This window comes from Filobasidium floriforme (genome assembly GCF_021052385.1).
Source record: "Filobasidium floriforme strain CBS 6241 chromosome Unknown HD553scaffold_6, whole genome shotgun sequence".
NCBI lineage: Eukaryota > Fungi > Basidiomycota > Tremellomycetes > Filobasidiales > Filobasidiaceae > Filobasidium > Filobasidium floriforme.
The window spans coordinates 451,720-470,486 of NW_025763627.1; the positions used below are offsets into that span (position 1 = coordinate 451,720).

At 52.8% G+C, this 18,767-nt stretch overlaps 6 protein-coding genes across 6 annotated transcripts; 3 read left to right on the plus strand and 3 right to left on the minus strand.

Moving 5' to 3' along the window:
• Positions 1-727: 727 nt before the first annotated feature.
• HD553DRAFT_307886 (major facilitator superfamily domain-containing protein) lies at positions 728-2,988 on the plus strand. Its single transcript, XM_046179475.1, has 9 exons — positions 728-886; positions 975-1,170; positions 1,246-1,347; positions 1,414-1,438; positions 1,507-1,675; positions 1,735-1,948; positions 2,019-2,123; positions 2,202-2,496; positions 2,563-2,988. Exons 1-9 carry the CDS (start codon positions 768-770, stop codon positions 2,808-2,810), a joined length of 1,473 nt encoding a protein of 490 aa, XP_046038082.1. The 5' UTR covers positions 728-767; the 3' UTR covers positions 2,811-2,988.
• On the minus strand, positions 2,989-5,396 carry HD553DRAFT_307888 (serine C-palmitoyltransferase). Its single transcript, XM_046179476.1, has 8 exons — positions 5,091-5,396; positions 4,900-5,019; positions 4,553-4,829; positions 4,145-4,491; positions 3,976-4,083; positions 3,816-3,911; positions 3,312-3,753; positions 2,989-3,243 (listed from the first exon to the last, which is right to left on the minus strand). Exons 1-8 carry the CDS (start codon positions 5,232-5,234, stop codon positions 3,233-3,235), a joined length of 1,545 nt encoding a protein of 514 aa, XP_046038083.1. The 5' UTR covers positions 5,235-5,396; the 3' UTR covers positions 2,989-3,232.
• A 254-nt stretch (positions 5,397-5,650) lies between these two features.
• Positions 5,651-7,419, minus strand: HD553DRAFT_194672 (uncharacterized protein). Its single transcript, XM_046177056.1, has 8 exons — positions 7,268-7,419; positions 7,111-7,200; positions 6,812-7,051; positions 6,342-6,751; positions 6,240-6,271; positions 5,888-6,178; positions 5,788-5,831; positions 5,651-5,727 (listed from the first exon to the last, which is right to left on the minus strand). The coding sequence occupies exons 2-8, from the start codon at positions 7,128-7,130 to the stop codon at positions 5,709-5,711; spliced, it is 1,056 nt and encodes a 351-aa protein (XP_046038084.1). The 5' UTR covers positions 7,131-7,200; positions 7,268-7,419; the 3' UTR covers positions 5,651-5,708.
• Positions 7,420-7,783: 364 nt separating this feature from the next.
• HD553DRAFT_194637 (putative spliceosome assembly-related protein) lies at positions 7,784-10,537 on the minus strand. The gene is made up of 11 exons (XM_046177055.1): positions 10,249-10,537; positions 10,038-10,175; positions 9,825-9,950; positions 9,634-9,746; positions 9,480-9,568; positions 9,231-9,423; positions 8,972-9,166; positions 8,802-8,910; positions 8,684-8,738; positions 8,252-8,622; positions 7,784-8,179 (listed from the first exon to the last, which is right to left on the minus strand). The coding sequence occupies exons 1-11, from the start codon at positions 10,465-10,467 to the stop codon at positions 7,940-7,942; spliced, it is 1,848 nt and encodes a 615-aa protein (XP_046038085.1). The 5' UTR covers positions 10,468-10,537; the 3' UTR covers positions 7,784-7,939.
• A 206-nt stretch (positions 10,538-10,743) lies between these two features.
• HD553DRAFT_307894 (putative meiotic DNA double-strand break processing-related protein) lies at positions 10,744-14,557 on the plus strand. The gene is made up of 19 exons (XM_046179477.1): positions 10,744-10,972; positions 11,044-11,053; positions 11,136-11,256; positions 11,328-11,444; positions 11,515-11,561; positions 11,616-11,712; positions 11,782-12,074; positions 12,147-12,332; positions 12,401-12,575; positions 12,640-12,732; positions 12,795-12,918; positions 12,989-13,205; positions 13,266-13,359; positions 13,425-13,490; positions 13,551-13,590; positions 13,663-13,814; positions 13,878-14,086; positions 14,157-14,214; positions 14,287-14,557. The coding sequence occupies exons 1-19, from the start codon at positions 10,867-10,869 to the stop codon at positions 14,317-14,319; spliced, it is 2,238 nt and encodes a 745-aa protein (XP_046038086.1). The 5' UTR covers positions 10,744-10,866; the 3' UTR covers positions 14,320-14,557.
• A 442-nt stretch (positions 14,558-14,999) lies between these two features.
• Positions 15,000-17,463, plus strand: HD553DRAFT_307897 (mannose-1-phosphate guanylyltransferase). The gene is made up of 10 exons (XM_046179478.1): positions 15,000-15,182; positions 15,262-15,280; positions 15,350-15,417; positions 15,553-15,560; positions 15,639-15,654; positions 15,726-16,169; positions 16,242-16,362; positions 16,439-16,542; positions 16,611-16,880; positions 16,962-17,463. The coding sequence occupies exons 1-10, from the start codon at positions 15,177-15,179 to the stop codon at positions 17,184-17,186; spliced, it is 1,281 nt and encodes a 426-aa protein (XP_046038087.1). The 5' UTR covers positions 15,000-15,176; the 3' UTR covers positions 17,187-17,463.
• Positions 17,464-18,767: the final 1,304 nt, after the last annotated feature.

Consider the following 18,767-nt stretch of genomic DNA (forward strand, 5'->3'; position numbering starts at 1 on the left):
GATCTTCGAGCTTTGTATTCACATCCCATACCCAAGAAGCAAGGAATGTATCGCCGTTGGCAAAAGGACAATTACGGCCGACTGGGCATTCCCCGTGCGATTTCGCGGCATCGCACGCGATTGTCCGTCGCTTGTTCTATGACGATATCCACCGAGGTAGATGTCCTGCAGTTTCCACCTCACATGCCCGGCACAGGAGGCACATGTTTGCTCAGCCAAAGCTTGTCTTAGGGGACGGTCCCGACGAACTCCCGACTGTTCAACCGCCGGGCCGTGTCGTCGTTACAGGTTCACTGGCGGAAGAAGGGGGGTCCAAACCGGGCGACGGGTTCGCAACTCGATCATGCTGGCTGCATGCTGGGGTGTGATCGTGCTGACCCATCAATCCGAAGTGTGAATCGGGGTCTGTCGCAGGAAGAAGGGCAAGCAAGGGGGTTTGCAATTCTAATTCATCACGGGCTTTCGGTCTCGGTTCGACGACGCAGAAAGGGAAAGGAACCAAAAAACGTGGCAGGACGCGCGCGGGGAACGACTTGTTCTTTTCAGGAACGCCACGGGGCACAATGGGTCTCCGCACGCGGGGAATGCGGGGGAACAGCAGAACCAAAAAGTCTTGGCATCAAACGTTGTCGAGACATGCAGACACACAGTCAGTCCGTCTATATATCATCGCTCGATCGAATCCCCTTCCTCCTCGTCCTCGATCGTCACTCCCCCACCCCCTCATCTCCCGACGAAACAGTCTGCAACACCTCGACCCCGTCAATATGTCTGAATATCAAGAGAAGGAGAAGATCTCTCCGGTCGGAGAACACATCGAGTACAGCTCGGACGCCAGCCTCGAGGCCGCTTCCAACGTCAACGAAAAGGCCGTCATCCGAAAGACGTGAGTAGATCAGCGCGCGTCATACACGTGGATGCGTCGTAATGGCTCGCTGATCTCTTCGATTTGTGCGCTTCTTGTCGTCTTTTAGAGATCTACGGATCGTCCCTTGGTTGTCTCTGCTCTACCTGCTTTCCTTTTTGGATCGTTCCAACATCGGTAACGCCAACCTGTTCGGTCTCTCCGCGGATCTGGGCCTCTCGACCACGCAATACTCGGCATGTCTCGCCATCTTCTTTGCCTTTTACGTTCTCTTCGAGGTTCCCAGTAACATGGTGATGAAGGCTGTGGGTATCGGCTCTTGACTGATCTCGATCCGCGATCGTTCGTTCAACTGACATTAAACGCCTTGCCCTTCAAAGTGGAGACCCTCGATGTGGCTGCCTACCATCATGTTGGCATGGGGAGGTGTAATGATCGGGATGGGCTTCGTTGACAGCTTCAGCCACTTGCTGGTCACTCGAGTGCGTAAAATTGTGCTTCGTATCTAGCTGTTGGCTGTACTGAAGACAGGAACGTCCTTTCTCCAGGTATTTTTGGGCATTACTGAGGCTGGTAAGACGGCCGAATCCACCGTTTCGTGTGTAGCTTCACTAGGCTGACCTCGAATGCTCTTTTTCTAGGTCTTTTCCCTGGAGTGTCCTTCTTCTTGACCCAATGGTACCGACGATACGAGATCAACTTCAGGATCGCCCTTTTCTTCAGCGCCGCAACCGCCGCTGGTGCCTTTGGTGGTCTCTTGGCCCGTTTGATCAACGAGATGGACGGTGTCAACGGCTACGAGGGGGTATGTTTGCGCTTGCCATAAGGCTCGTTGAACGAATCCATCTGACAGGAAGTCTCATCTTTCAGCGATGGATCTTCATCCTCGAGGGTATTGCTACCGTCATTGTCGCCGTCGCCTCTTTCTGGATGTTGTACGATTACCCCGACACCGCCAAGTTCCTCACCGAGGATGAGCGTGCTTTTATCGTCGAGAGACTCAAGCTCGACAACGACGGCTGTTCGCAAGCGTACAAGAACAAATTCATTAAAGATGCCTTCCTCGACTGGAAAGTCTGGGTCGTAAGTCGGTGGCGGGGACCAGCGGAACCTATAAACAACACGGTTGACAGACTGGCCCGATTTCGTACAGTTCGCCGTGATGTTCCAAGGGTCTCTCATGCCCGTGTACGCATTCGCTCTCTTCAGTCCTACTCTCACGGCCAATCTCGGATACACCGCAGCAAAGGCTCAGTTGGTGAGTCCACGTTGCCTGGTAGTCTGTTTCCTCGGGAGATTCAAGCATTAAAGCTCATTGCCCTTTCCTCGCTCGCAGATGTCGGTTCCGCCTTACTGTGTCGCCGCCGTCACCACCGTTGTCGCTGGATACGCGTCGGATCGTCTCCAAAAGCGAGGCATCGTCGCCATCGGCTTTTCCGCACTCGGCGCTCTCGGATTCCTCATGCTCCTGGTCACCCCCAACCCTAACGTCCAATACGCCGGACTGTTCCTCGCCGCCGCCGGTGTCTACCCCTTGATCCCCATCGTCGTCTCGTGGGGCTCGAACAACTGTGGAGGTTCGCTCAAGAAGGGAGTCGCTACCGCCATCATCGTCTCGTTCGGTAATGCAGGTAAGTCGAGTTCCGATCAATATCAGCTGATGACTTCGGGTACTGATAGCGACACTGGTTTCATAGGTGGTGTCATCTCGTCTTTCATCTACCCTAGGGAAGACAGGCCTCGATACATCAAGGGTCACGCCATCTGCTTCGCATACTGCCTCATCGTGGTCGTTTCATCGGCGATCATGATCATGTATTTGAATGCGCAGAACAAGAAAAAGGCCGCTCGCATCGCCGAGAGGGATCATCCTTGGACCGCCGAGGAGAAGCTTCCTTACGAGGACGATGGCGACAATGTTGAGTGGTTCAAGTACGCCATCTAAAGATTTTCGTGCTCTGGCAGGTGTCGAAGTGTTACTAGCCAGTTGGCCGTCATGATGTAGGGCCCCGACTAGTATTGGGTGTGGCAAGATATATTCCGGGTAATTACAGTTGTATAGAAAATATAAAAGGAAACAATAGTCTGAACAATGCTAGCCATGAGAACACCATGATCGAGCGTCGAAAATGGATCACGGGATCATCGTGTGTGCAGCATGTATCCGCAGCGCTCAAAGAAGGCTGCCCGGGAGACGAAAGGAGACAGACAGAAAGAATTATAATTGTAAGTAAATAGCAGAAACACAGGTCGTGTACAAGGCGAAAGTCTCTCAGTAGAGGCCCTGGCGCAAGGGGTATTGAGCAGTACGCAGAACCGGAATCCGGTCGTGTATTGCTAAACATTCGCTCCTGCCACAATCTATCGTCATCGCTTCTCTGTTTGCACAAGAGAGACGCGTTGGCAGATATCCTTCGAAGCTTGCGAACTTTGACACTGGACTTACTGCCCAAGACTTTGGTCAAACTGTTGCGGACGGTGTTGGCCATCTTCTCCGTCTCCTTCTTCGTGAACGCTGCGGAAATCATGATCTTGAGACTGGGCGCCGGTTCAAACACTTCCTGTCCACGCAGACGTGCGGCGCGGCAGATCAAGACACCTTGACCGAGGGCGTCGTCGACAACGTCTTGGAGCAGGCGCTCCTCCAGCTCGATCGACTCGGGTGGTGACAGCATGTACACGTGAATCAAGGCCGATTGATGATTCGAAGGGATGTAGATTGTCACGCCCTCGAGTTTGGCGAGTCCTTGTCGAAAAGTTCGGATGTTTTCGGCGAGCTGACTGTAAATTTGAGGTGAAGTTTGCATGATGTTGATGGCAGCGGAAGCAGTGGTGGCCAAAAGCCCTGGCATAGCAGCAGAGAAGACAAAGGCTGCTCCGTTGATACGCTGTGGATGTCCCAGGCTCGATCAAGTTTCCTTTACGTTTCGATGTCGCTATGAACTCTTACCTGATGATGAGTGACGTGTTCCATGCCAGCACAGAACCCGCCACCTGCGTTCAGTCCGACTGCCATCGATCCTACCAAAAGGTCGATCTCGGTAGCCTGCGCAATGGCATCCGGATGAGCACTAGCGACTCGCCAATTCTATCGATGCTGAAGCTCTTACCGGAACGCCAAAGACTTCGGTGACTCCCTTCCCATGCTTGCCGACCATACCGAACGAATAACTCTCGTCCAGTATAAGACGGAACTTGTACTTCTTCTTGAGCTCAACCTGCGCAGCCGATGCTTAATGACCTGATTTACCAACCGCATAGCCTGCACTGACGACTTACCACTTTCGCCAGATCTATCATGGCTCCATTGTTTTCAAAGACGCCTTCTGAAACGATGAATCGTCGCTTCAAAGGTCCACCCTTCCTCTTGGCCTCCTTCTCTACAGCCTTCAACTGCCTCTCCAGATCAGCCATATCGTTGTGCTCGTACCACTTGACCGTGCATCGAGAGATCTGAAGACCCTTCTGGATGGCAAAGTTGACCGATTTGTCGGCCACGACGACATCTCCTCGTTTGGCGAATGCAGGAATGACTGAAGTGATGGTGGAGAACGATTGCGAGTAGACGATGACCGAGTCGATCCCGAGGAAGCGAGCAATGTCGTTTTCGAGCTGAGTGTGAACGTCTGCAGATTCGTGCCAAGATTAGCACTTCGAAACTAGGTTTACCCATGTTGATAGACTTACCCAAGGTACCGTAGAAACCAGGTGGTCCACATGGCGAAAGGCCGTATCCTCTCAGCGTACCGATGGCAACCTCTTTGATTCTCTCATCCTCCAACAAACCAACCCAATTAGGGCTGGCGAGATTGAGGACGGTCTTGCCAGTGGCCGCTAGTTTCGGTTTGTGTGAAGCGGGTCCAGAGATCACTGGCAGAGAGGGTAGGATCGTATGTTCGAACTTGGTAGTCGGACCATCTACCAAAGGCATCGGTTGCCAGTCGTCGACGAGTTCATCAATTTCCTGTGGGAGCGGTCGTCAAGGTATGAGCCGCGACCCCGACACGTAGTTCTGGAATGCGCAAGTTGCCCACTTTTTCCGTCAATTCCACGAAGTTACGCGACTGCCCTTCGCCTCGAGTACGGCGACTGAAGATGGTCCTCAAAGCGAAGACTACGAGGAATAGCTCGAGGAGCGACCGGTAAGGATCATTCTGATTTGACAAGTGCTTGATCGTTAGAGATTGTGTTCAGTGCGATGCATACGACTGGTACCGAGACTTGCCTGGTAGGAACTCTTGATGTATCGGATCAAGATAGGGGATCCAGGAATGGAATGGAACCCGTTCTGAACCTTGACCAGCGTCGAGGTCAGGACTCCAATCAGCGGTAATACGGGCGACGGGTCTGCCGTTGTGGTGGTGTTCATGGCTGAAAGCGGTATGTTTGTTTATATGCTGATTTCGGTTCCGACAAGCGTCCGGAGGTTGAAGCTATCTTATACTGTCTAGCTTGAAGGAGAACAGTATGCTTGGACGTATTCTGGCTGATCGCTGACTGAGTGGACGTTGAGAATGCTGGTAGCTGGGTGCTGCAGGTCGAGGATGCGCAGATAGCAATTCAATCAAGCACGACGGTCGATGGTTCCTCGTTTCTCATTCTCGAGTGGTCGCCGTCTGATGCCGATCCCCAAGGCGCGCGTCGCTCGGACCTCGACCTCCGGATTCGATCTGATGGGGGATGGTATCCCCCCTGTGGTTGGGAAAAAGATTGACTTTTGGGTGTAGTGTCCCACTGGGTTCGCCGCTGTCGAATTGACAATTCTCGCATATATATTGGGGTATGATATCAACATAGTTACAAATCCAGTCTGGGAAGACTTCCGAAATCACGCCAACGGTCATCAAACGAGTCCGCCCCAGCTAAGTTGACGAGCAATATGAGCCTGCCTGAATCGTCTGTCACGAAAGCGAGAAACTCACCTGCCGAGCCCAGCAAAGAATGCCGCTAGCGATACCACCAAGCTCTGCAAGGTACCCAAGTCAGACAGCTGACGCACTGAACGGACGTCATTGTACTTACTCCCCAAGTCACCGCCGACAGCCCTACACGCCTAACACCAACGGCCCAGACCCAGGAGATGACGAAGTGAGCCAAGGCCACTCCGGCTACGACCAGAGGAAAGAGTCTATGCGGCTTGAGCTCATCAAGCGGAGTCAGGCCATATTTGCCAGAAGGCAAGCTCGATCGAGCCGAAAGACGGTGATAGATCGGTTCGGTGTTGTAGTAGAAAGCGGATACGATGAGGGTGAAACCCAGGTTGAGGAGTATCGTGTCCAGTCGCCAGAGGATATGCACAGCGACCGCAATGTTCTGGTAAATCGGTTGCTTTAGCTATATTGGAAGGGGTCTCGCTTGGTGAAAGCCTGCTCACTGGAAACGGTTTGCCCAACGCATCTTCCAGGTCTGTAGGCAAAGCATGCTTCCGACTTCAGAATTACTCTTCTCACAGAAGGAAAGCGATTCATCGGCCCACCTTTCCTTCCGCGCAAGCGCTGCAAAGCCTCAATCTTGGCTAACAGGTTATCTTCTTCATCCTCAAGACTGGAAACGGAAGACTGATCATCCGCAACAACGACCTCTGACTCCATTTGCTGAGATGTCGCCGTAGCATAATCTTGGGCCGTCGACGTGGACATGTTCCTCTCAGGATCTGCGACCGGCTCAACTGACACCTTGTCCAGCAGATCACTCCAGAGTCGTACACCGCTGAACCAACCCCGCGTAATTCCCCAGAAGGCTTCTGCAGCTCCCCAGCCAATGCCGAGGTAATACGACTGCTGAAACAGCCGCGTTGTAGTAACCATAGTTGACGAGTGAGGTTCGCAAAGGTAAAGCGCAATCACTCGAAGGAGTTCCTGCATCGCAGTGTGAAGGAAAATGCCTCTAAAAGCGGTTCGTCAGCACACCTATCGACTCCACTTGGTGGTCATGATCATGACTTACAGAGCAGCGAGTAGAAGCAGCCGTATTGTGCTCTTTGACCTGCTCGCAGTGAACCCTGAACGCGAGAACATCCTGCCGAGTTGTTCAGGTAGCATGCTGATAGCTTCCAAGACAGGGTCTCTCAATGCCTGCATAGTGATGCTAGCGAGAACTCCGATGATGAGAGGCGGCCACAGGAAGGGGTGAGGATACCGAGGCCTTTCGGCCGGGGGCAGCCGACGTTCGTTACTGGTTGGTGGCCTGCAGTGAACCTCAAGTGTCAGTCCCGTGCGACATTTGAAGAGTGAAGGTCAACCCACCAAGCGTATACAGCCAGCATGACGAGAGCCCAGCACCCAACGAGAGTAAAAATGGGCACCAAAAGGTATGTCGCTTTCAGGTAGGTGTAACTGGCTAGATCAGGTTGTCGCTCATCAGTTCAAAGTGCCAACCGCTCAAAGCATGGATTCCTCTCACATTTTGTCAGCTGCTGTCGTCGACGAGTATGCTCGATGGAGGACGCTCTGTCGGAGTACGAGCGGACGCTACGTATACTTCCTCGTCCATCCAGTCCTCTGCCCTCGACCGACTGCCAAACGTCGGCATCGTTCCCGTCCAGTCGTGCCTCTTCCCCAGCGTAGTCCCTACTCTGAACACCCATTCCAGGCGTTGGATTCGAGGTAGTTCCATAAGAGGTTTGCGGACCATCAAGATGGCTTCTCTCAGAGGTCGTCCTTGAAGACCCGAGCAACCGTTCGTCCTCTGCGTTGGCGTGGTGTTGTTGCTTCTTGTCACGGCGCAACGTCGAAGTGATGGCCGAGACCATACCGTTGCTAGACATGGTAGGCAAGGATGCGATGTATGTTGTCTAGCCAACGGAACGTATCTACCGCGGCCACTTTCGGACGAGAAAGGGTTGCTGTTGAATTGATGATGATCAAGTGCGCAAGTGCACAGGTGAGTTGCATGAGGTTGACCATCACACGGCGATCACGGCGTCATGGCGCGTTATTCGTCATGATTCCAAGTTCACGTCACCTTGTACCCGGCTCAGCGGAGTTTGTCTACCCCACGTGTCCGTAGACGACTACAAATAGTGTGGATGATAGATACGGGAGACAATCAGGATACAGAGCACCGACTTCCGGCTTAGAACTTGAACTTTTCCTTTTCCCGTCGGTCCCGATCTCCACCCCGACCCCTTTCACTCGTCCGCGACTTCTTGGCCTGAGCGATGACATCGTCAAACTCTCGCCTGTCAACGTCAGCTCCCGGTACATGCACCCGATTGCTCTGCGATTTCGAAGCGTCGTAGCGGGCCCGAAGTTCTTCCTGTGAAAGTCCCTCGAGGTCATCCGGGTCAACGGCCATCTCAACTCCAGCCTTGCGCTGGTCAGAACAGTAGGTGAAGACATCGTCAGCTTGTTGCACCCGCACCGGAACAGCAGAGGCGTTACTGACCTTGGTACCTCGATCGTCTTGACCCAGAACCCTAGGCCCCCCAGATCCACCGGCTCCAAGACCAGCAACATCGTAAGTCGTTGAACTGCCCATGAAACCTCTCGAACTCGTCTGCCTCTCGGGAATAACCTGATACAGCTCCCGTGGCACAGGAGTTGCCGATACCTCGCTCTCGGCGGGTCCGGCATCCTTTCTGAGTTGCAAAAAGTCGGGCGTCTCCAAACCGCCAGGTACGGTCGAAATCGCTGTTTGCATGCCAGATGGTGTTTCCATGCCAGAAGGAGTTCGCAAGCCCTCGTCCGGTGCATGACCCGAGGTGATGAGGTCCTCCTCGTCCTCTTCTTCATCCTCGGATTCCTCCTCTTCGGATTCTGTCACAGCATAACACCTTGTCAGACTTTGATCAAAAAAGAGCTTGAGCTATGATCTCACCTTCAGCTTCTGGTTCGAGCTGTCCCCACAACTCCTTCTCAATATCATCGCCCGACTATTAAGAGAAGCAATCAGTTCATGATCCGATGATGAACCGACGAGAAATAAGCGGACCGACCTGTCCGTCCTGGTCTCCTAAAACGCCGAAGGGATCGCCGTATAGCGGTCTGTTGTACTCGTCGACCATGGGTCTGCCCCAACCACCCGGATGGAAACCCCACTGAGCACTATACTCCAAAAAACAGAATCAGCTTTGTTCATACCGGCAACCTTCTGTTGTTCACTCACCCGGCAGGAATGGGCGCATTCAACCCGGCAATCCTCAGGTTCGGGTAGCTTGGAGGAGGCCCATACCTCTGCATAGCAATCAGCCAGGGAGGAGGCGCGAGAGGGGGAATAGACAATGCTTCCTTGAGCTCCTCGGACAGTTCACCCGGTTTCTTCATCTTCAAATCGGTTTCGAGCTCCTTTCCCTCATAGTACCTGGCAAATATAGGAAGAGCCAGGGTCAATGCATGTGATTATGGGCAGAGGCGAAAAGACTTACGCCTCTCCAAACTTGGACATCGAGGGTTTGGTCTGATACCTGAAAAAGGCATCGTGTAGCTTTTGATAATCAATGTCGATCTTGCCCATTTTCGGCTGCACCCTTTCTCTTGTCTTTTGCTTCAACGACATTGTCGCCTCCTTCTCCTTGATCGCGTCTCGCTGATCCGCGATCCCGGTGTCGGCGATCCAAGCTGTAGGAGAAAGCATGAGCAGGGATAGCATCCAAGAAATAAACGATGTCACTCACGTGGCAACTGGAAGGGCGCCTTCTCGATACCTCGTTTCCCGGACAAGTATTCTCGTTTAGCTGACCAGTGCACAGGAACTGGCACAGTACTGTCAAACACAAGAAAATCAGTGACTGCTGAGGGTCGCACTAGGCTCTGAGTAACAGGACTGACTTTCTGTACGCCTTCAAACTAACAAGCAATCTCGGATCTCGGGCATCGCAGTCGACCCATTCTACCACTTCTGGCTTGCTGACCAGCTGTTTGAGCTCAGCGACCGATAATTTCTGCTCGACATATTCACAAACAAACATTGTCAGGTCCAGGCCATCGCATCTAGGACACAACATGTGCGACCGACTCACGGCAAGCTGACGCTTCTTCTTCTTGCTCAGTCGTTGCTGGTTCGCCAGAGCCCGTTCACGGTCTTCGTCGTCGTCATCTTCTTCGTCCGAGTAGATGACTTCTGCTTTGTTTGGGCCGCTGTCGACCTGACATAGCAAGACCGATGCGAAGGCGTCCGTCTTCAGTGAATGCTCCAACTTTCAGAATCAAGATGCCCCAGAAGCGAGACTCACGGCTTCGTCAGACATGATCTGATCGACGACATCGCCCTGAAACTTCTGGAAGACGGAAGAGAACATGGCCATAGCAGGATCGTTGGGATCCAATGACATGGCTTGCGAGGAGACCGAATCCTCAGACGATGCAGGCATCTTTTGTGAGGCAACAAAGGTCGACGTTGAGCACATCGGGAACGCAGAGCCCACGTGAATCCTCGACCCTTACCGGCACATCGTCCTCTTCCTTGACCTGATCCTCCTCTGCTCCTCTTTCGACCTTGACACCGTTGCTCTTATCGATGCCCTGATCGGCGATCTTCTTGGCCTTTGCCTTCATCCTCCTCAACTGATTCTTCGACTTGGCCCCTCCTCCAAGTTTAGGCGGCGCAGAGGGCATGGCGCCATCTCCATCTTGCGCGGCAGTTGGGATCAAAGAGCCTGCCATACTAAAGCTCTGTTATGTTGAAGTCTGGTTTGATCTGTACAGCTAGCTTGAGGTTTTGCTTATATGACCTGCCTGGTTGTATATCATCTCGAGAACTCCAGGATAGCTAGGATATCATCCAGGTACCCAGGTCGATGCCCTTCCCACGACGAGACCCTCCGGCTGAGGCTTGAAAGGGGCGACGCGCACATGCTAAATGTGGAGGTCATCGATATGATCGAGGACATGAATCACCCTCTCAGATGGTTGTTGAATGCATGTCGCATCGAGGTCAGTCAATCGGAACCTTCCTTCAGATTCAGACTACGATTCATCTCTGTGACTCCCACAGAGAGTCATAGTCAGTTCCAGGAAAGGGAATAAAGAACCAACCGCATTTCAGCCGCGACCTCGTTCGACATGGTTTCTCAGCACGGCAGAGCAAGCAGGAGTCAACAAAGTCAACAACGGGAACAGCCGGTCGAGGAAGATGCTCCAGCTGCTACACCGAGCATCAGGGACATCGGCAAGTCCGGCAGGATGACTATGAAAAGTGTTCGTGTTCTCACATAGCTTTTGATTGCTCGGTTTACGTAGATGAGAGCAAGTGAGTTCTCGATCAACCTACCTGGCTTGGCCGGTTAGTCAAAGGTTTGACTTCTTATCTGTGATTCCACTTGCTATTATAGCTGTTTCCGAATCCTCATTGCCACAGATAATCATGTAGGATACAATGAGAGGGACCCAATCCGGGGGCAGGATTCGATGAATACCTTCCGGGAGATTCTCGAGATCGCCAAAGAACGCAAAGTCAGTATGCGGTCTTACCGGCTGCTTGCTCGTGCATAGAGACTGATTTGAGTTTGGTGGTATCGCGACAGGTGGATTTCATCCTGTTGGCCGGAGACCTTTTCCATGAGAACAGGCCTTCGCGAGCATGTCTGCATCAGATGATTGCGCTATTGCGAGAATACAGCTTGGGTGATCGGCCCGTCGAGGTGGGTTACCGGCTTTGTTTCGCGATCACGCGGTATCGTTGCCAAACTGACGTGTCTTTTTGGGTCGAAGATGGAACTGTTGAGTGATCCTATGGAGGGAAACACTCCTGGATTCAAGTAAGCTTGAGCGGAATCGCTTATTACATGCTCTATAGCTGATGCCCTGCACAGCTTCCCGGCGATCAACTATGAAGACCCGAACTTGAACGTAGCGATCCCGGTATTCTCTATCCATGGCAATCACGATGATCCACAAGGGACTGGGCCGGTGTGTATTATCAATCTGAAGCGTCGTCTTCCTCTTTCTCTGTGCTGATCTCTGCCGTTGTCGTTATAGGAAGGAGCTCTTTGTGCGCTCGACATCCTCGCGGCAGCAGGCGTAATCAACTATTTCGGTAAAGTCCACCTCGCCGCTTCTGAAGAAGACCCCAACGACCCCAATTCCTCTGGGATCAAGATCCGACCCGTTCTCCTGCAAAAGGGCGGGACCAGGTTGGCGATGTATGGAGTAGGAAATGTCAAGGACACTAGAATGCATTACGAGCTCAGGAGCAACCGGGTGCGAATGTTCATGCCTCAGGAGGATAATCAGTCGAACTGGTTCAACTTGCTGCTGGTGCATCAGAACCGGTGAGCACGGAGGCCACTTGGTGCCAATCGTTACTATTGGGGTAGACGACTTACCCAGTGGATGGTTTAAAGGGTGAAGCACGGCCCACAGAACTCTGTCCCAGAAGGCATGTTTGACGATTCAATCGACCTCGTCCTCTGGGGTCACGAACACGACTGCAGGATCGAACCGGAAAAGGTACCCAACAAGACGTACTACATATCCCAGCCTGGAAGTTCCGTGGCTACCAGTCTGGCTCACGGCGAAGCCATCCCTAAGTGGGTCTGACAATCACGTAGCGAATGTCAGTTTCCGCCCCCTGACCGCAAGTTGTTGAGTGTATTAGGAAAGTGGGGATCCTATCGATTCAAGAAGGACAGTTCAACATTGAACCCATCCCACTGAAGACGGTTCGACCGTTTAAGATCGGTGACATCGTTCTCGAAGAAGAGGCGGACAATGAGGAGAACGGGATCGATATGCAAAAACGGGAGACAATCACGGCATTCCTGAAAATCAAGGTCAGTCTGCAGCCCGTTGCACATGGAGAATCTCGGGGTCACTTATGATGACCTTGACTTGTAGATCGACGAGTTGATCACCGAGGCAGAAAACGAGTGGAAAGAGCTGCATCCTGGGACGAAGGAGAAGATGATGTTGCCCTTGATCCGTCTACGAGTCAGTGCCCCCGGAAGTTACCCTTCATAGATATACAGCGCTGACTCCAAGGCTGATCGCAGGTCGAGACAACCGGAGCGAAGGAGTTGACAAACGGTCCGCGTATAGGTTCTGATTTCAAAGAACGGGTGGCAAACCCGAAAGACGTGATTCAGTATCACAAGAAGAAGGCATTTGTCAGCAAGAGTAAGCTCAAGCTCGACAATGTTCAAATGCGCGATGATTGCTAAACACGCGCTCTTGCATGCCCTTACAGAGGACCGGGTCACGGCTGATCAACCTGACCTCGATGAGATGGATGAGGACGGGTTACTCTCCAGCAGTGGTACCGGCGAAGGACCCTCGAAGATCCGGATGGGAGAATTGGTCAAGAAGTATCTTCAAGCTCAAACCTTGGAAGTGCTGGGAGAGGACGATCTCGAGGACGCCGTGACTCGTTATGTGGACAAGGACGATACGGATGCCATCAAGGAGTATGTCACGTTAAATTGACATCGTAGTCGACCGCTGAACCTCTCTTTCGATATTCAAAGCTTTGTGAAGGAGACACTCGAGGGAATGACGGGAGGTCTGAAGAAGAACGAGTCGAATGTGGACTATGACGACATGTCCACTTTCAAGCAGTTGGTAAGTAGATCATCCTATACCTGCAACATTGCGATCTTGGCTGATGCGGTCGACTTCTTTAACAGATTCAAGACCAGAAGGAGAAGCAAGCCACTCAGCCTCGGGCGGAGAGGAATAAAGGAGGTAAACAGGTATGTCTGACATGCTGCATATTCGGGCAGGCGCTCCGAGCTAAATGACGCTCGCCCTAGGCCAATCGACAGAGAAGAGCCGGGAGCGACGATAGCATGTGTAAGCCACACTATCCTTTTTTTCAGTCTTTCCGACGTACTCGATTCCTGATCACGACCTACCGGTTTGCAGTGGAGGACGACGATTTCATGGGCGAGGAATCTGATGATATTCCTCTGCCGGCAAACCGTGCGACCAAGACGGCGGCGGCGAAGAAGGCTCCTGCCAAGAAAGCTCCAGCCAAAGCTCCGGCCAAGCGGGGTGCCAAAAAGGCCGCACCGTTGGTGAGTCCGACAGTCATGTGCAGGTTGAAAGAGGTACTGAAGTGGGGTTCATCCATTCCACAGTTTAACAACTCTGATGATGATGACGATGATGAGGAGGAAGAAGAGGCGGTCGAGTCTGACGAGATGGACTTCCAACCTCGGTCAACCCCTGCGGCGGCCAAAAAGAAGACTACGGCGGCGAGTGCGAGCCGGGCCGCTGCAGGTACGAGTACGAGAGGGAAGAGGGGAGCCAAAGCTGCGACTGGAGGCGCTAGACAGAGTCAACTTAGGTGAGTCCCATGAGTGTGGTATGAAGTTGTCCTCGGGTTGATTTACACGCGAAACCGTTTGATCGAGCAGTTTCGGAGCGAGTGGGAGCCGGCCTCCAAGGAGAGCCGCAGCGCAAGTGACCGGATCCGTGAGTGCAAGCGGTATCTAGTACCCTTCGGAATGGTCCTGACATGCGCTTTGGTCATGGCCGACCTTGCAGATCGAGATCTCGGATGACGACGAGGACGATTGATCCAGGCGCCGGTCCCTTTGAAGGGCAAGATGAGGTGTCTACCTAGCTACCTATCAGAGATTAGAGACGAGCAGAGCTCGGGAATGCAGGACAGATACTTGTCATGAAACATCTTTACGTCCATACTTTATGCTTTACGAGGATATGATATTACGATCTATGAACGCTCAGACAGCCTACATCTTGCATCTGATGCGTTGGTGTCGCGGGTAGGAAGCTATCAAAACGCTTTCCCGGAAGCGGTAGACTTCCTAGACTTCCGAAACAAAAAGGACGGTACGCGTATAGCTTCCGGGAGTGGCAGGGGTCGGGCAGGAACGTGCGGTGAACCGAGCCAGGAAGGGGGACGGCAGGACGGAAATCACGCTAGAGGCTAGAGGATCGGAGGCAGGCAGGCAGGGAAGGGCGAGGGCGGAGGGGGGGTACCGGCGAAAAAGGTAAAAGTCACGCGCGTGCAGCCCTGCCTGCCTCTGCCTGGCCAGCCACTAGCCCAAGAGCGATGTTTGCTTCCGCTAGACCTGTTGCTACCGATTCGATGCTGGCGAGAGAGCAACAGCAACGGCAACAGCAACACACGGACAGGATCTCAAAACCCTATCGACCCTTTCAAACATAGGCTCTTGTCAATTCTGACACAAATTTCCTTTCATCCCTCTCTCGCACCCAATCCTTGGTGAGCAGTCTTTCCCTGCCTTAACGATCCATCCTAGCTGTTTGCTCACCTTTCCCCGACCCCTTTTCGTCCTGGTCCATCTCGACTCTTTTTCACCGTCCTCTACATCTCTATAGAATCACCGCTTCGTCCTCCCTCTTAACCTTTCCCCCCCACGTTCTTTTGAAAACACACACTTAACAAAATGAAGGTGAGTTCAAGGTTGAGTAGGCCGGAGTCACCCATGAAAGCACGACTGACGACGCTCTCGCTACATCCTGGCATGCTAGGCTTTGATTCTCGTCGGTGGTGAGTCTTCGTCCCGGTATAGGCATCCTGGCAGGCCTCTGGCTGACAGTCCAATGCTCTGATAACCAGGATTCGGTACCCGTCTCAGGCCCTTGACCTTGACCCTCCCCAAGCCTTTGGTCGAGTTCTGCAACAAGGTGGGTGTCGTTGGGTTTACCAGGAAGACACGTTTCTGCCGTTACGGCGTTGAGCGTGTCTTGCAAACCAGATGGAGACATTGCGAAGAGCCTGAGCGCTAACGAGAATGTTGATCTTGTCTTGATGTAATACAGGCTATGATGTGAGCGCTCAGACGATTCGGCCTTGACCCGTATGAATGGGAGCTAACTAGCTTTAACCCGCACGATGTCTGAATCAGCTTGCACCAGATCGACGTGAGTCGTCATGCAGGCAAGCTTGCTAACCTATAGTCATTAGCTGACGCTGCTATTCATCAATCTCGCAGGCCCTTGTCAAGGCTGGTGTCAAGGACATTGTCCTCGCCGTCAACTACCGACCCGAGGTCATGGTCGCCATGCTCAAACAAACCGAGGAAGAGTACGGCATCACCATCACCTTCTCCGTCGAGACCGAGCCTCTCGGTACCGCTGGTCCCCTCGCCCTCGCCCGTGAAATCTTGGGCAAGGACGATTCCCCCTTCTTTGTCCTCAACTCGGACGTCACCTGTACCTACCCCTTCGAGGCCTTCCGAGACTTCCACGCCAGCCACGGATGTGAGGGATCAATCATGGTCACCAAGGTCGCCGAGCCTTCGGCTTATGGTGTCGTCGTCACCAAGCCCGGTTCGACGGTGATCGACCGATTCGTCGAGAAGCCCGTCGAATTCGTCGGAAACAGGATCAACGCCGGTATCTACATCTTCAACCCCAGCGTTTTGGACAGGATCGAGGTAAGTCGTGCTGGTCAGCTATCGCGGCAGCAGGAATGCTTACGACTGGTCTCTAAATCCATGCTCGCGCAGCTCCGACCGACCTCGATCGAAAAGGAGATCTTCCCCGCCGTCGCTGCCGACCACCAGCTCCACTCGTTTGATCTGCAGGGATTCTGGATGGACGTCGGTCAACCCAAGGACTACCTCTCGGGTAAGGCGCCGTGTCGGCTTGATCGGCGATGATGATCATGGACTGACATTCAGATGGTCATTTTGAATCTCATCAGGTACCTGTCTCTACCTCTCTCACCTCACCGCTACTCACTCTCCTCTGCTCACCGACCCCAAGCAGAACAAGTGGGTACACGGAGGTAACGTCTTGGCGGACCCCGTAAGTCGGCCACAAACCTCCTGCGCTCGATTCCTACTCATTCAGAGCTCGCCTTTCCTGCTCTACAGACTGCCGAGATCGACCCGACCGCGTTGATCGGACCCAATGTCGTCATCGGACCCGGAGCCAAGATCGGACCTGGTGTCAGGCTTCAGCGATGCGTCATCATGGCCAACGCCACCGTCCGGGATCACGCCTGGATCATGTCCTCTATTATCGGGTGGAACTCGACCGTCGGGCGATGGACCCGGGTGGAGAACATTACCGTCCTCGGAGACGACGTTTCTATCAAGGACGAGCTTTACGTAAACGGTGCTTCCGTCTTGCCCCATAAGAGCGTGAGTGTCTGATTGATTCGAGGGCAAGGTGTTGGTAAGGCGACTCGAGCTAAGTTTTTTTGCCATTTGCCCTTCCCTCAGATTTCGAGCAGCATTACCGAGCCGAGGATTGTTATGTGTAAGTGTCCACGCGCACGCCTGCCCAATTCGGAAGCCCAGATCACTTACACACGTGATGTCTTCGCCTTGCAGAACGACGATTCGAGCTCTTTGTATACGATTTCTTGCCCTTTAGATGGATTGATCATGGATTGCCTTGCCCCTTTTGTTGTGCATGACGTTCAGCTCGTCCGTGATGCAGTGTGAAGTGAGGGACCCTGGGCCATGCTTTCTCTATCTCGTAGCCGTGTTCCTCTTTTCGTTTGCTCCGCCTTATACGGGGCTTTGGATACCCAAGGACGATAAGAAAGGGCTTTAATCGAGTCTCAAATTCTTGACGTTGGTGACGGCTGAAGATTGAGCCATATGTTACTTGAACATTTGAGATCCGTTTCACCGAATAATCAATTGCCTACTCCACACTGCAACCTTTGTATCATTATTTGTCGCAGCAAGAGGTGCTCTTATCCTGCCGCCAAATGGGACGATACGGTGCGTCACATCACAAAGACACATAACTTTCGACCGGCAGTGTCTGATCACGAGACTCGTTACAACAGCAACAACAATGCAGACGTTGGGGTTCAGACTGAGCTGACTGAGAGCAGCAATGTCTACGGCAATTCCAAGTCGGCTGGGTCGGTTCCTTCGGCAAGCAAACTCGAGGACCTCAAGGCGTTTGGTGACGAGTTTGATTGGGTTTTGAAGTTAGAGTGGGAGCAGGATTCAGGATTGGGTTTCTGATGCTGAGTTATTACGCTTGAACTTGATGGTGTCCCGTCGTCTCTCACCTTCTTGACCTGTCGCGCTGCGTACTCGCTTGAGCACAGCCCGCAGCGACACCATCTCCACGAATGCTAGGATCAGCAAGCTTCCAGGCGAGATTGCAATGCACCTACCGGCGGACAATTAGCGTACAGACTTTTATCGTTCGTCAAAGGCGTCTCAACAGCAGATAGAGACGTACAAATGGATGTTCGAGGCCTGGCATGAGATTGTGGTTCGACTCAGCGGGGAATCAGCGGGTCACACCAATTAAGCAACGTTGTAGGACCTCGGGCTTAAGATCGCGACTCGCAATCATCGATGAACATGGGCTATAGAGTCAAGAGGAAGAGCCTGACAAAGCTGCCTTGTTGGAACACATTGCCGCGTGGTTGGACATCTCATGGTCTGCATCACCTTCATGTCCACCTGGGTCGATCTCGATTGCATCGCTTTCAATCTCGTCATCGTCGTTCTCATTATACTCTGACGTGACGTCGTCGAGGGCAGTGGTCGCGCGGGCCATTCGCCCAGGGCCGCCTTCTCGGTTCAATTTGTCTTAAGCTTGTCTTTCTGACCTAGCCCTACGTATCGCCTGAGCATATGCTATCGACTCGACTTTGTCATTACCATCATCGCGGAGAGTGAATCTTCCGTTTCTCGATGTAGTCAACACTTGAGACATGACTACCCGTTGATCAGCAAGTCATGAACACTACGGACCACACAAATCGGGATCGATTTATCATGAGCACCTAATATATAGGTCAAGTGTAATAGTGGAGGAAGCTCCTCCATTGCCCGCTTGTGTAGCAGGAACGAGGTGAGGACAGACCTGGGGCGTTGATTTGCGATGAATCGTCCAGAGTTTACGGAGCTTTGAATAGGGTCCGCCAGGAACGAGAGGAAGATTTATCCTGTCTCGCTGACATACCACGGCTAGTAAAACAGCACATCTTGCGAATCATCTTTGGTCATGTTTAGTGGTGGCGAACTTGAGTCGTGTTTTCGGAATGAACGTGA

What these genes read in the sequence shown, in the direction of transcription:
- HD553DRAFT_194672 (XM_046177056.1), bottom strand. Translation starts at nt 7,130, where the DNA reads ATGCTGGCTGTATACGCTTG. An exon ending in GCGCTTGCGCGGAAGGAAAG is followed by an intron (nt 6,272 to 6,341) that starts GTGGGCCGATGA and finishes CTTTGCCTACAG; the next exon opens with ACCTGGAAGATGCGTTGGGC. An exon ending in CGTTGGGCAAACCGTTTCCA is followed by an intron (nt 6,179 to 6,239) that starts GTGAGCAGGCTT and finishes CCGATTTACCAG; the next exon opens with AACATTGCGGTCGCTGTGCA.
- HD553DRAFT_194637 (XM_046177055.1), bottom strand. Translation starts at nt 10,467, where the DNA reads ATGGCAGGCTCTTTGATCCCAACTGCCGCGCAAGATGGAGATGGCGCC. An exon ending in AGAAGAAGCGTCAGCTTGCC is followed by an intron (nt 9,747 to 9,824) that starts GTGAGTCGGTCG and finishes TATGTCGAGCAG; the next exon opens with AAATTATCGGTCGCTGAGCT. An exon ending in TAGGAGACCAGGACGGACAG is followed by an intron (nt 8,739 to 8,801) that starts GTCGGTCCGCTT and finishes TTCTCTTAATAG; the next exon opens with TCGGGCGATGATATTGAGAA.
- HD553DRAFT_307894 (XM_046179477.1), top strand. Translation starts at nt 10,867, where the DNA reads ATGGTTTCTCAGCACGGCAGAGCAAGCAGGAGTCAACAAAGTCAACAA. An exon ending in CGGGAGCGACGATAGCATGT is followed by an intron (nt 13,591 to 13,662) that starts GTAAGCCACACT and finishes ACCGGTTTGCAG; the next exon opens with TGGAGGACGACGATTTCATG. An exon ending in GCTAGACAGAGTCAACTTAG is followed by an intron (nt 14,087 to 14,156) that starts GTGAGTCCCATG and finishes TTGATCGAGCAG; the next exon opens with TTTCGGAGCGAGTGGGAGCC.
- HD553DRAFT_307897 (XM_046179478.1), top strand. An exon ending in ACCCAAGGACTACCTCTCGG is followed by an intron (nt 16,363 to 16,438) that starts GTAAGGCGCCGT and finishes GAATCTCATCAG; the next exon opens with GTACCTGTCTCTACCTCTCT. An exon ending in CCGTCTTGCCCCATAAGAGC is followed by an intron (nt 16,881 to 16,961) that starts GTGAGTGTCTGA and finishes CCCTTCCCTCAG; the next exon opens with ATTTCGAGCAGCATTACCGA.
- HD553DRAFT_307888 (XM_046179476.1), bottom strand. Translation starts at nt 5,234, where the DNA reads ATGAACACCACCACAACGGCAGACCCGTCGCCCGTATTACCGCTGATT. An exon ending in TGGTTTCTACGGTACCTTGG is followed by an intron (nt 4,492 to 4,552) that starts GTAAGTCTATCA and finishes ACGAATCTGCAG; the next exon opens with ACGTTCACACTCAGCTCGAA. An exon ending in TGATAGATCTGGCGAAAGTG is followed by an intron (nt 4,084 to 4,144) that starts GTAAGTCGTCAG and finishes TCGGCTGCGCAG; the next exon opens with GTTGAGCTCAAGAAGAAGTA.
- HD553DRAFT_307886 (XM_046179475.1), top strand. Translation starts at nt 768, where the DNA reads ATGTCTGAATATCAAGAGAAGGAGAAGATCTCTCCGGTCGGAGAACAC. An exon ending in AACGGCTACGAGGGGGTATG is followed by an intron (nt 1,676 to 1,734) that starts TTTGCGCTTGCC and finishes TCTCATCTTTCA; the next exon opens with GCGATGGATCTTCATCCTCG. An exon ending in CCGCAGCAAAGGCTCAGTTG is followed by an intron (nt 2,124 to 2,201) that starts GTGAGTCCACGT and finishes CCTCGCTCGCAG; the next exon opens with ATGTCGGTTCCGCCTTACTG.